The 15,029-nt window shown below is 48.6% G+C and overlaps 1 protein-coding gene across 1 annotated transcript in view; it reads right to left on the bottom strand.

Moving 5' to 3' along the window:
• Window positions 1-8,325, bottom strand: part of LOC145360884 (uncharacterized) — a 39,030-nt gene extending 30,705 nt beyond the window's left edge. Inside the window, exon 1 of the mRNA XM_080216385.1 lies at window positions 8,135-8,325. Coding sequence (XP_080072511.1) covers window positions 8,135-8,267 — 133 coding nt within the window. The 5' untranslated portion in view covers window positions 8,268-8,325. The remainder of the gene's footprint in view (window positions 1-8,134) is intronic.
• Between the last annotated feature and the right edge of the window lie 6,704 nt (window positions 8,326-15,029).

Here is a 15,029-nt window from a genome sequence, read left to right as displayed (position 1 = left end):
TCGTGTTTAATTAACTGCTTTTTATATTAATTTACAAGACATGGGTGTCGCTGGCTGGGTCAGCATTTATTGCCCATCCCTAGTTGCCCTTGGAGGGCAGTTGAGAGTCAACCACATTGCTGAGGCTCTGGAGTCACATGTAGGTCAGACCCGGTAAGGACGGCAGATTTCCTTCCATAAAGGGACATGAGTGAACCAGATGGGGTTTTCCAACAATGGGTCATCAGTAGATACTTTTCATTGGATTCAAATTCCACTACCTGCCGTAATAGGATTCAATCCAGGATCCCTAGAATATTAGCTGAGTTTCTGGATTGTAAATCAAGCAATAGGACCACTGAGCCATCAACTCCAACCGTTTACCATATACACAGACCATCTGGAGAAGGGGACTGAGTGTAAGGTAACAAAGTTTGTGGATGACACAAAGAGGAGTGGGAAGGCAAATTGTGTGGAGGACACGGAAAGTCTGCAGAGAGACTTGGATAGGCTAAGTAAGTGACCGGTAGATGGAGTATAACGTTGGCAAGTGTGAGATTTGGAAGGAATAATATTAAAATGGACTATTATTTAAATGGTGAAAAATTAGAACATGCTACAGTGCAGAAGGACCTGGGGGTCCTTGTGCACGAATCACAAAAACCCAGTCTGCAGGTGCAGCAGGTGGTCAGGAAGGCGAATGGGATGCTGGCCTTTATCGCGAGGGGAATAGAATATAAAAGCAGGGAGGCCTTGCTGCAATTGTACAGGGCACTGGTGAGGCCGCGCCTAGAGTTCTGCGTGCAATTTTGGTCACCATATTTAAGAAAGGATATATTAGCTTTGAAGAGGGTGCAGAGAAGGTTCACCAAGTTGATTCCGGAGATGAGGGGGTTCGCTTATGAGGAGAGATTGAGTAGACTGGGCCTGTATTCACTGGAGTTTAGAAGGCTGAGGGGAGATCTTATAGAGACACATAAGTTAATGAAGGGGCTAGATAGGGTAGAAGCAATGAGATTATTTCCACTTAGAATGGAAACAAGGACTAAAGGGCACAGCCTCAAAATACAGGGGAGTCAACTTAGAACAGAGTTAAGGAGGAACTTCTCTCAGGGGAAAGAGTAGGCATATGGAGGGGAGAAGGTGGGTGCGAGGTTGTTGGGGGGGGGTGGTTGGGACCAATTGGATAGCTCTTCTTGAGACATAGCACTCACGACATGGGCCGAATGGCCTCCTTCTATGCTATGCACTCTCTCTTAAGCAATTACATCCTTCCAGTAATGTGGTGACCAAGCTGTGCATGATACACCAGAGTTTTATACAACTCCAACATTGTAGAATCCTGGAATCCTACAGTGCAGAAGGAGGCCACTCGGCCCATTGAGTCTGCACTGACCACAATCCCACCCAGGCCCCATGCCCATAGCCCCATGCATTTACCCCAGCTAATCCCCCTGACACCAAGCAATTTAGCATGGCCGATCCACCTAACCAGCACATCTTTGGACTGTGGGAGGAAACTGGAGACCCGGAGGAAACCCACGCAGACACGGGGAGAACATGCAGACTCCACACAGACAGTGACCCAAGCCAGGAATTGAACCTGGGTACCCGGCGCTGTGAGGTAGCGGTGCTAACCACTGTGCCACTGGGTAGGATTTTACAGCCTCGCTCGCCCCAAAACCATGAAATTCCGCTCGAGGACAATTGACATTTCCACTGTCCACCCCTAGTCCTCTCCGGTTCCCGCGGCGAGCAGGGTGGTAACATTCCGGACTATATCCTTGCTTTAATATTCTGTACCTCTGCCATTGAAGGACAGTTCCATATGCCTTCTTTAGAACCTTGTTTACTGCTGCCTTTAGGAATCTATGTACCTGCACTTATGGTCTATGCCAAGATCTCTCACTTCATCTCAGTATACACCCGTTAAGTATGAGGTACATTTACATTTCTTTATTTCACAATTTTTGACAATAGAGTCATGGAGGTTTACAGCAGGGAAACAGGCCCTTTGGCCCAACTTGTCCATGCCCCCCCTTTTTTTTCAACCACTAAGCTAATCCAATTGCCCACATTTGGCCCATATCCCTCTATACCCATCTTACTCATGTAACTGTCTAAATGCTTTTTAAAAGACAAAATTGTATCTGCCTCTACTACTACCTCTGGCAGCTTGTTCCCGACACTCACCACCCTCTGTGTGAAAAAACTCCCCCCTCTGGACCCTTCTGTATCTCTCCCCTCTCACCTTCAACCTATTCCCTCTGGTTTTAGACTCCCCTACCTTTGGGAAAAGGTATTGACTATCTAGCTGATCTGTGCCCCTCATTATTTTATAGAGCTCTATAAGATCACCCCTCAGCCTCCTACGCTCCAGAGAAAAAAGTCCCAGTCTATCCAGCCTCTCCTTATAACTCAATCCATCAAGTCCCGGTGGCATCTTGGTAAATCTTTTCTGCACTCTTTCTAGTTTAATAATATCCTTTCTATAATAGGGTGACCAGAACTGTACACAGTATTCCAAGTGTGGCCTTACCAATGTCTTGTACAACTTCAACAAGACGTCCCAACTCCTGTATTCAATGTTCTGACCAATGAAACCAAGCATGCTGAATGCCTTCTTCACCACCCTGTCCACCTGTGACTCCACTCCACAATATTGGTGATAAGGATCTTTCCCCAGGAACAAATGTTAAATTAGTCAAATTGAATCAACCAGGGATTTCCTTTCCCCGTGCTAATCCCTCGCTGAGATTTTCACTGTCTGCTTCTGAGTCTAACCTGGTAGAGTGTATCCTCTTACACAGTCCGCCAGCCCTCTGAAGCAAATGACTTGAAAATAAAGTGAGGCTAACAATAACATTTTACCCTTTTCAATCTGTCATTCCTTAAAGTTCTTCACATCAGAGAGAAAGGCTTCAGAAAGAAGCTTTCAGGAAAGACTTATTTTTAACAACGGCACAGTGGTTAGCACTGCTGCCCCACAGCGCCAGGGACCCGGGTTCAATTCCTGGCTTGGGTTACTGTTTGTGTGGAGTTTGCATGTTCTCCCCATGTCTGCGTGGGTTTCCTCCGCGTGTTCCAGTTTCTTCCCACAGTCCAAAGATATACGGGTTAGGTGGATTCACCATACTAAGTTGTCCCTTAGTGTCAGGGGGACTAGCTAGGGTATATGCATGGGGTTATGGCGATTGTGGTCGGTGCTGACTCGATGGGCCAAATGGCCTCCTTCTGCGACTGTATGATTCTATTTACCAGTGTCACAAGTAGGCTAACATTAACACTGCAATGAAGTTACTGTGAAAATCCCCTAGTCGCCACATTCCGGCGCCTGTTCAGGTAACACTGAGGGAGAATTTAGCAAGGCCAATGCATCCTAACCAGCATGTCTTTGGACTGTGGGAGGGAACTGGAGCACGCGGAGGAAACCCATGCAGACATGTGGAGAATGTGCAGACTCCACACAGAGAGTGACCCAAGCTGGGAATCAAACCCAGGTCCCTAGCACTGTGGGACAGCAGCGCTAACCACTGTGCCACTGCGCCACCCTCTATTTGACAATACACCAATCCCCTCTCGTCCTATTTGCTAAGTTGTTTGTTGTCTTGAAGAAATGGCTTTCAATCTATTGCCTTCTGCTAACTAAAAATTAATAATTAAATGTTAATATGGCGACACAGTAGCACAGTGGTTAGCACTGCTGCCTCACAATACCAAAAGACCCCAGTTCAGTTCCCGGCTTGGGTCACTGTCTGTGCAGAGTCCACATGTTCTCCCCGTGTCTGTGTGGGTTTCCTCTGGGTGCTCCAGTTTCCACCCACAGTCTGAAGGACGTGCTGGTTAGGATGCATTGGCCGTGCTAAATTCTCCCTCAGTGTACCCAAACAGGAGTGTGACGACTAGGGGATTTTCACAGTAACTTCACCACAGTGTTAATATAAGCCTTACTTGTGACACTAATAAATAAACTTTAAACAACAAAATACCACAGTGGGGAAATAAAACAGACAATGAGTCATATTGAGGGGCCATGGGCTTAAGGTGAGGAGGGAGAGGTATAACACAGATATTAGAGGGAGGTTTTTCACACAGAGGGTAGTGGGGGTATGGAATGCTCTGCCAAGTAAGGTGGTGGAGGCAGGCACGCTGGAGTTGTTTAAGAGTAACTTAGACAGGCACATGAGTGGGTTGGAGATGGGAGGATATAGGAGATTGTTTTAAATAAGGTTCATTAGCATTGGGACGGCCCTGGTAATGTAAAAGGATGTGGAATGATAATAATGTTTTTTTCTTTTAATTCACAGGTTTTAAGTCGGTCCGCCTTGTTGTCCAACGAGGGGCAGACACGCGATGGGTCGTACAGGGCTGCTCTTGGTTGTTTCGAGAGTAGCCTAGTGCTTCATGTCGTTAGTGTGCGCTTAAACTGGACCAGATGCTGGGCTACACGACAGCTCAGTGACTATCACTGTTTGCTGTGCAGACACATGGATTTGGGCCGGTGTCTGTGGGAGTTTGCGCATTCTCCCCGTTCTTGCGTGGGTTTTCTCCAGGTGCTCCGGTTTCCTCCCACACCCCAAAGATGTGCTATTAGGCTGATTGGAAGTAATAAATTGTCCCTAAATTAGTTTCCCTCAATGTGGATTGCCATAAAACAATAGATAAGGATCATGGGTGGAGGGGGCGACTGGTAATGTTAAAATGGCGGAGTGGGCTCGTTGGGCCGAAGGGCCTGTTTCCCGGGCTGTTTTTGTTCTTTGTTCTTTGTATATTTCAAATATTTAAAAATACTGAACTGTTTTTATCCCTTTGTCAACTCATCGTGTATTAAGTTGATCTTTCTCTACACCCTGGCTATGACAGTAAGTAGTCTCACAACATCAGGTTAAAGTCCAACAGGTTTATTTGGTAGCACGAGCTTTCAGAGCACTGCCCCTTCATCAGGTGATGAAGGAGCAGTGTTCCAAAAGCTCGTGATTCTAAATAAACCTGTTGGACTTTAACCTGATGTTGTGAGATTTCTTACTGGGTCCACCCCAGTCCAACGCCGGCATCTCCACATCATGGCTATCTATGACTGGAACACTACATTCTCCACCCTGTCCTTTCGTTCTCTATGAACGGTATGCTTTGTCTGAAAAGGCGCAAGAGGCAATCCTTTTCACTGTACACAAGCACATGCGACAATAATAAATCAAACCAAATTAAACTTGTTCAAAGAAACTGATCTTTGTCTAAACAACGGGTGAGAATGATTGTCCGATAAGCGCTGGGGCCATCAGTTGGGGTATGTCAGTGGACTCTATTGAGAGCAACATTGACCCATTTCGCACTCTCTCTGCCCGAGGAAGGTTTACTCCAAAAAGAACGAGGTGAGGCAACTTTCAAACCATCCCTCTAAACCCTTTCACCATCCAACAACAAAGGGGAATGGGGGGGATAGTCGCTGGATGGTCGGATATAGCTTCCCAATATCAGGAGACAATTCTTCAAAGAAGACTTATTACTCTTAATAATACTAATAAATATCATTAAGCTCGTGATAATTACTTTGAAGATATACATCGCTGGAACGGCACAAAGAAAGAACTTTCAGGAGAGATTTGGTAGCTGCCTTTAAAATTATGAAGGGTCCTGTGGGGGTAAATAAGGGGGAACTGTTTCTACTGGAAACCAAGGAGAAGGGGCTTATAGAATCTTAGAATCCCTACAGTGCAGAAAGAGACCATTCAGTCCGTCAAATAACAGAAAATTCCAGCACAGGAACAGGCCCTTCGGCCCTCCAAGCCTGCACCAACCATGCTGCCCGACTGAACTAAATCCCCTACCCTTCCGGGGACCGTATCCCTCTATTCCCATCCTGTTCATTTGTCAAATTGCCCCTTAAAAGTCACTGTCATATCTGCTTCCACTCCCTCCCCCGGTAGCGAGTTCCAGGCACCCACCACCCTCTGTGTAAAAGAACTTGCCCCGTACATCTCCTTTAAACCTTACCCCCCGCACCTTAAACCTGTGCCCCCGAGTAATTGATTCTTCCACCCTGGGGAGAAAGCTTCAGACTATCCACTCTGTCCGTGCCCCTCGTAGACCTGGTGACATCGAGTCTGCACCGACCACAATCTCACCCAGCCCCCATGCCCGTAACTCCATGTATTTACCCTAGCTAATTTCCCTGATGGTAAATGGCACTTTATCATGGCCAATCAGCCTAACCGGCTTATCTTTGGACTGTGGGAGGCAACTGGAGCGCCCCGAGGGAATGCACGCAGACGCGAGGAGAATGTACAAACTCCCCACAGATAACGATCCAAGCCAGGAAGCGAACCTGGGCTCCTGGCACTGTGAGACAGCAGTGCTAACCACTGTGCCATCATGCCGTACTTGAAAAGGAACCCAGAGGAAGGATGAAAGGATTTATTTCTTGCGTCGCGCGGTGTTGTTATCTGAAATGCGTTGCCTGTCGGAAGTAGGTTTAATCGCAAAGGTTCTTAAAATGCAAAAGCAGGCTGTTTGGTCCTTCACTCCTACGCTGACTGTCAGACTTCCTACTGTGTCAATCCATCCTATTAATCCCACTGCCTCTGATCTTTCCCCAGGCAAGGAGACAAGGAATTCTTGTTTCCTTATCGAGAATTTTCCCTTTGGAAAGTTTCTGATGAATCTGCCTCCACCGCCCTTTCAGGTAGCACCTTCCAGAATTTATTTTTATTCATTGGTGGGACACAGGCGTCGTTGGCTGGGCCAGCATTTATTGCCCATTCCTAGTTGCCCCTTGAGAAGGTGGTGGTGAGCTGCCTGCTCGAATCGCTGCAGTCCACGTTCTGTGGGTTGACCCCCAATGCCGTTAGGGAGGGAATTCCAGGATTTTGACCCAGCCACAGTGATGGAACGGCGATTTCCAAGTCAGGATGGTGAGTGGTTTGGAGGGGAACTTGCAGGTGGTGGTGTTCCCCATGTATCTGCTGCCCTTGTCCTTCTAGATGGAAGTGTTTGTGTGTTTGGAAGGTGCTGTCTAAGTATCTTTGGTGGATTGCTGCAGTGCATTTCGTCGTTAGTACACACTGCTACTACTGAGCATCGGTGGTGGAGGGAGTGGATGTTTGTGGATGTGGTGCCAATCAAACGGAGCTGCTTTGTCCTGAGGGTTCACCGTGTTTAACAGAAAATGGCTCCTCATTCACACCCCCTCACCCAATCTCACCCAATCACCTCAAATAATTAATTGGAAAGTATTGGGTGGAATTTTTCAGCTGTGCGTACCTGCAGCCTGGAAATTCCCACCCAGGTTCTCAACGGACCTTGAAATGGTCTGCTGGATTTCCCAACACCCCAGGTCCCTGAGGCAGCAGAGTTAACCGCTGTGTTACCAGCCTATCCAGCCTCTCCTTACAATCCAAACCTTCCAGTCCCGGTAACATCTTTTTTTTAACCCTTTCCAGTTTATTAACATCCTCCCTGTGGCAGGGTGAGCAGAACTGAGCGATTGCGTTCCAAATGCGGTGGACAGGACAAGACAGGAAATTTTTAACCATTGTGTCCACGTAGCCCAGTCCATCACACAAACCAGCCTCCCAACCATTGACTCTGTCTACGCTTCCCACTGCCTCAGGAAAGCAGCCAGTGTAATCAAGGACCCCACGCACACCCAGACATTCTCTCTTCCACCTTCGTCCGTTGGGAAGGTACAAAAGTCTGAGGTCACGTACCAACCGACTCAAGAACAGCTTCTTCCCTGCTGCTGTCAGACTTTTGAATGGACCCACCCCGCATTAAGTTGATCTTTCTCCACACCCTAGCTATGGCTGTAACACCACATTCGGCACTCTCTCCTTCTCTATGAACGGTATGTTTTGCCTGTAAAGCACTCAAGAAACGATACTTTTCACCGTACGCTGATACATGTGACGATAATAAATCAAAACAAATCAAATCCTCTGATCACTGAGCTCCCCGTGACGCAAGGAAACAGTTTCTCCCTTCCTGTCTCCCCTGTTGAGAGCCCTCTGCATTCCGGACACCTCAGTCAAAGCGAGTGGGACTTCCGATCGCCCTACCCACCCCCCCCCCCCCCCCCCCCCCTCCGCCACCCCGGCTGCGGATAGAGGGAGCAAGTCCTGTGCCGGTTTCCGGCAGGTGCCCCTTCGCTCCGGCTTACCTCCGAGCGTCCTGTCCCACCGGCTGCGCCGACACGGGTTGGAGAAGTTGTTGTAGATGGATTCCTCCTCCCTGGTCCCGTGGAGAATGTGGAAGTTGCTGTACGTCGGCTCGTGAGGCCCGGAGCCGGACATGGTCCAATCCCCGAGGAGGCTGCGGCGGACAGAAGGCTGGAGACCGGAGGACTCTTGTTTTCAGCAGGTCGCCTGAATAAAGTCAGACTGAGGAGGGGAGGCTCGGTGGGATGGAGGTGGGGGGGGGGGAGGGGAGGGGAGGGGGGGGGAGGGCGGGTTGAGCACAGGTGGGCGGGTTATTTTCATTCCGCTCTAACTCGGCGCACTTTATAGGTTCAGCTCAAGATGATGTTATCTCTCGGACTTCCTGTCAGTTGCTTATCTCAAAAGAGAAAATGGTAGTTATCAGAAATGATTACTTTTCGTCAGTCTTTGCCTTTCTTATCCGGTTTAAATTGCTTAACATGGTGGGGAGGGGGGGGAGAGATGTTAGCAATCAGAAACATGTTGCTGCTTTACCCAGGTCCCGGCGGGGGGGGGGGGGGGTTGGTTCACAGAGCAAAGGTCTACCCTGTAGTGTGTATCTCAGACGCTGTCTACAAGAGGGAGTTTGACCTTTAATATCCACTTGCCATGAGTGGGGCCGCACATGAATCAACTGCACCAAAGTCAAGCAAAATTTCACCTACGCCACAGTCTCAACTCCCAGTCACCGACTGTACAAGACATCGGTCAGGCCATATTTGGAGTACTGCGTACAGTTCTGGTCACCCTGTTATAGTAAGGATGTTATTAAACAGGAAAGGGGGGGGTGCAATAAAGATTTACAAGGGTGTTACCAGTACTGGAAGGTTTGGGTTATAAGGAAAGCCTGGATAGGCTGGGACTAAATGGTGGCACAGTGGGTTAGCACTGCTGCCTCACAGCGGCTGGGGACCCGGGTTCGATTCCCACATGGGTCACTATCTGTGCAGAGTCTGCACCTTCACCTTCTGTCCCCCAGGGTGTGTGTGCATGTGTCCCCCAGGGTGTGTATGCGTGTGTGTCCCAGGGTGTGTGTGCGTATGTCCCCCAGGGTGTGTATGCGTGTGTCCCCCAGGGTGTGTATGCGTGTGTCCCCCAGAGTGTGTATGTGTGTGTGTCCCCCAGGTATGTGTGCATGTGTCCCCCAGGGTGTGTGTGCGTGTGTCCCCCAGGGTGTGTGTGCGTGTGTCCCCCAGGGTGCTCCAGTTTCCTTCACAGTCCAGAAGACGTTAGGTGGATTGTGTTCAAAGATATGCTGGTTAGGGGGCATTGGCCATGCTTAAATTCTCCGAACAGGCGCCAGACTGCGGCGACTGGGGGATTTTCACTTAATTGCAGTGTTAATGTAAGCTGACTTGTGACACTAATAAACAAACTTAAACTTTTTCCCTCGAGTGCAGGAGGATGAGGGGTGAGCTTATAGAGGTTTACAAAATCATGAGGGGCAGAGATAAGGTGAATAGCCAAGGTCTTTTCCCCAGGGTAGGGGAGTCCAAAACTAGAGGGCAGAGGTTAAAGGTGAGGGGGGGAAAGGTTTAAAAGGGACCTGAGGGGTGACTTTTTGATAGGGTGGTGCGCGTGTGGAAAGCGTTGCCAGAGGAGGTGGTAGAGGTGGGTACAATTACAACATTTAAAAGACTTTTGGACAGATACATGGATGGGAAAGGTTTAGAGGGATATAGGCCAAATGGGAATAGTTCTGTTTAGGGAACCTGGTCAGCATGTGTCGAGTTGGGCTGAAGGGCCTGTTCTCGTGCTGTATATCTCCGTGACTCTCTGTGACTCTAATCGATTTAGAAATTCTTGGACTCTATCATTTCTTTCATTGAATCACAGTGCAGGATCAGGCCATTCAGCCCATTGTGTCCACACTGCTTACTTGAAAGAGCCATACAATTAATCCCATACCCTTTGCTCTTTCCTCAACAAGGGTTCGTCCAATTTTTTTTACCACCAGAACCACTTCCAGCACATTCCAGATTATAGCAACTCACAACTCATTTCTCCTTCAGTTCTGCTGCTAGTTATCTTCGATCTGTGTGGGTTTTTTCTGGTTATCAAAACCTCCTGTCAACAGAAGCTCTTTCGCCTCAGCTAATCTCTCAGTAAAACTCTTGATAATTGTCAACACGACGCTCCGTTTCCCCCCCTTCACCGCTCTCCCCCCCCCCACCCTCCACCTTAACCTTCCTTCCACATCCCCCCATTTCCTCTCCAACCCTCAACCCCCCCACCCCAACCTACCCTCCATATCCCCCCACCCCAGCCCCACTCCCCACTCCCACCTCCTCCCCCACTTCTCTCCCCAACCCCACCCCCCACCCCAACCTACCCCCCACACTCCCCCACCCTCACCCACACTCTCCACTCCCACCTCCTCCCCCACTTCTCTCCCCAACCACCAACCCCACCCCCCACCCAACCTAACCCCCACACTCCCCCACCCTCACCTCCACTCCCCACTCCCACCTCCTTCCCCCACTTCTCTCCCCAACCCCACCCCCCCCACCTCAACCTCCCCCCCCACATCCCCCCACTCCCCACCTCCCCCCAACTCACTCCCCAACCCCCACCCCAACCTCCCCTCCACACCCCCCAATCTCCCCCCCCCAAATCCCCTCTACCCCCATCCCCACTCCTACTTCCTCTCCCGCTTCTCTCCCCAACCCCCAACCCCAACCTTCCACCACAACCTTCCCCCCCACCTCCACCCCCTCCTCCTCCTCCCCACCTCCCTCCCCAACCCCCACTCCCCCACCTCTCCCTCCACCTCCACCCCTCCCCACCCCCACCTCCACCCCACCCTTCCCCCAACTACACTCCCCACCTCGCCTCTCCCTCCCCTCCCCACCCCCCCCCATCTCACAACATTCCCGTTTGACAAGAAACATTCCTTCTTCATAAGGCAGCACGATGGCACGGTGATTCCCGGCTCGGGTCACTGTCTATGTGGAGTTTGCACATATTCCCTGTGTCTGCGTGGGTTTCCTCCGGGTACTCCGGTTTCCTCCCACGTTCCAAAGATGTGAAGGTTAGGTGGATTAGTGAGATAAATGCCCAGGGATGGGGCCTGGGTGGGATGGTCTATCGAAGAGTTAGTCCAGTCTCGATGGGCCAAATGGCCTCCATCTGCACCATAGGGTTTCTATGGTTCAATGATAATATCTATTCCTTACTCAACTAATTCCTTCCTACGAGCATACAAATTAGGAGTGGAAGTAGACCATTCGGCCCCTTAAACCTGCTTCCTCTCCCTGTGCACAGTGGCAAAGTGGTTAGCACTGCTGCCTCACATTGTCAGGGACCCGGGTTGGATACCTGGTCACTGTCTGTGCGGAGTCTGCACATTCTCCCCATGTCTGCATGGGTTTCCTCCCACTGTCCCAAAGACGTGCTGGTTAGGGTGCATTGGCAGTGCTAAATTCTCCCTCAGTGTTACCCCGAACAGGCGCCGGAGTGTGGCAACTAGAGGATTTTCACAGTAACTTCATTGCAGTGTTATCTGAGGTCACATATCAAGTGACTCAAGAACAGCTTCTTCCCTGCTGCCATCAGGACTCCAGAATATTCTGTCCAGGCTATGTCAAAACTAAAATTGGTAGGTTTTGGTTAAGCGAGGACTTTAAGGGTTACCCAAACTAAAATAGGTGATAATATCTATCTGCTATAACCTCATTGAAGGTTTGAGAGGCTGAATAGACTCCTACTGTTCCTATTCCAGCCGATAATGTTGGGAAAATGTTTGCTGTAAAATAGTGAGTCTTAAAGAAGTCTTGGTAGTCTTTACAGCCAATCTTAACTGCAAGTCTTTAATAACTACCCAAACTGTTTACACAGTCGGGTATAAGGCTGGAGTTCTATCTCCAGGCTTAGATCTACACGCATCTCTCCTGAATATCATACTCTCCCTGTCTCCTTATATCACTGTGTGGGTGGTATCGTCCTCAGTCCAGATCCATACATTAGATATAGGCCGGAATTTTACCACCCTGACCACCACGGGAATCGGAGCGGACAAGGGGCAGACAACAGGAATATCCGTTGACGTCGGGTGGGATTTTACAGTTTTGGGACAAGGGTGGCCATAATTTCCGGAATAATCCCCTCGCTTTTCCCATTGGAAATTATGGACCTTTGCAGGACTGAGGGAGAAGGAGGTGAGGACATCGAAGCATTAGGTGCTTTAAGATGCCCCTGGGTCAGTAATGGGAGGGACACGTTGGAACAATGTTCCCAGGCACAGCAAGAACGTTCCTCTCGAGGCTTACCTGTCTTTCAATTTCTGGCAAAACATGCAGAATAAGAAGTCTCACAACACCAGGTTAAAGTCCAACCCATGCAGCCAGTCAATGTAACCGCGAGCCTAATCGTTCCAGCAATCACCGCGTACGGTGCCAAGGCTGAAGTAATATGTTCCTGAGAGGTTACACGTGTTGAGGAAACTTGTGCGGACTCAAGGGTTAACAGTGCAATCCATTTCTTTTATTACTGGTTTGAAATGTTATACATGACATCATCTGATTCTCAGACAAAAGCAAGCACAATTAGTACCCTCACAAAATAGTGCTCACCCATCATCGCTTCACAAAATGGTGGCCATGGATCATCACTTCACAAAATGGTGGCCATGGATCATCACTTCACAAAATGGTGGCCATGGATCATCACTTCACAAAATGGTGGCCATGGGTCATCACTTCACAAAATGGTGCTCACCCATCATCATTTACAAAATGGCGGCTACATGGCCGGTAAACACCTCTCTTCTCCCAAAAGATTTTTGGACCTACCTGTTCTGAATATACGTGTTTGTTTTGTCTGATAGCACTCATGTAAGACTTCCTCTGAAGACCTTGCTTATCAAAAGATGTCAAGTAAAAGTAAGTTGTTGCTGTTGTGTGGCACTTAACCTTCTTTAAGACCATAAGGCCATAAGATATAGGATTATAATTAGGCCATTCAGCCCATTGAGTCTGCTCCGCTGGGCAATCATGGCTGATATGATTCTCAACCCCATTCTTCCGCCTTTCCCCATAACCTTTGATCCTTACCCCAATCAAGACTTTATCCATCTCTGTCTTCGACACACTCAATGGCCCGGCCTCCTCAGTGGCAATGAATTCCACAGATTTACCGCCCTCTGACTGAAGAAATTCCTCCTCATCTCAATTCTAAAGGGCTGTCCCTTTTCTCTGAGGCTGTGCCCTCGGATCCCAGTCTCTCCGACTAATGGAGACATATTCCCCACGTCCCTCTATCCAGGCCTTTCAGTATTCTGTAAGTTTCAATGAGATACCACCCCCCCCCACCCCCGCTATGATCCTTTTAAACTCCATCGAGAACAGACCCAGAGTCCTCCTCATACATCAAGCCTTTCACTCCTGGGATCATTCTCGTTAACTTCCTCTGGACCCTCTCCAAAGGCGGCACATCTCCCCTTAGATACGGGACCCAAAACTGCTCACAATATTCCAAGTGTGGTCTGACCAGAGCCTGATAAGGCCTCAGCAGTACATCCCTGCTTTTATATTGCAGTCCGCAGGAAATGAATGCTAACATTGCACTTGCCTTCCTAATGATCGACTCAACCTGCAAGCTAACCTTGGGAGAATCCTGAACTCAGACTCCCGAGCTACATTCCTCCTCCAATTTCCGAATTCTCTCCCCATTTAGAAATTCTATAGTTCCTAACCAAGTCTACTCGAGAAAAACTCCCCACTTGTCAGGTAAAAGCCAGCGATGAAACCTAACGTCAAAGCATATTATAAGATAAGCGATATAAGCTTACACTTGCCTTAACCACACAGATAAACACAAAATATTCCATATCGAAAGTAAAATATGCTTAAAGTTCTACAATATCTTTCAGTATATGTAAAACTTGCCATTTTATACAAAAATACAGGAATGTTACATCAGATTGTTTACAAAATCTTTATTTTTCTTTCAAAAATGTGTCACATCCGCCCAAGTTGCCCACTTTCCCATGTCGCATGGATTGTCCTGCCTTGGATAAACATGTCCCTGGGTCAATATCACTGATATATCCTTAGCTAACTGCACTGTGGGTGTACCTACAGTGGTTCAAGAAGGTGGCTCACTGCCATCTTCTCAAGGGGCCAATCAGGGATGGGCGATAATGCTGAACCCGGCCAGTGGCGCCAATGTCCAGAATATTTTTCAGAAGTTCCAGCTTAGTGCTAGATCCCATGCATGTGTTACTGCTTTGTTTATTTTTAAGACTGTAAGACATCGGAGCAGAATTAGGCCACTCGGTCCATCGAGTCTGCTCTGCCATTCAACCATGGCCGAGAAGTTTCTCAATCCCATTCTCCCGCCTTTTTCCCTGTGACCTTCTAAGAAGTTTCAAACTAAGGCAGTCACGGGGTGACCGGGGCTGAACATTGGTCAAAAGTAATTAATACGCGGGAGTCTTTAGCATCGTTGAAATGTGTTAGGAAATACAGAGGAGGCTTCAAGACACAAAGCAATACCATGCAAAGCACCGAATTAAATCCAAACACCAAAATGGTCCTTTCAATGCAATCCACAGGCTTCTGGGTTTCATATTCCATTAATCTGATCTCATCGTTACACTGATGGAGTGGGATGAAATGGGTCGTAGAAGGTCTATGCAAAGCATAGACACCAGTATGGACCACTTGGGCCAAATGGCCTGGCTCTGTGTCATTTATTCTATGTCATTTTGATTCTGTTGAATCCCAATTCTGCTCCCCGCTCTTGCCTGCTGCTAATGATTGGTTGATATTCCCAATGCCTCTTGAGAGGGTGTCAGTACCCGACCGCACCTCCCCGGTAACAACCCTTCCCCATCCCCACAAAGACATCATGGTTAAG

This window comes from Carcharhinus amblyrhynchos, chromosome 33 (genome assembly GCF_965287045.1).
Source record: "Carcharhinus amblyrhynchos chromosome 33, sCarAmb.v2.hapA, whole genome shotgun sequence".
NCBI classification, from domain to species: domain Eukaryota; kingdom Metazoa; phylum Chordata; class Chondrichthyes; order Carcharhiniformes; family Carcharhinidae; genus Carcharhinus; species Carcharhinus amblyrhynchos.
The sequence above is the reverse complement of the archived record's forward strand: the minus strand, read 5'-3'. Positions and strand labels throughout refer to the sequence as shown.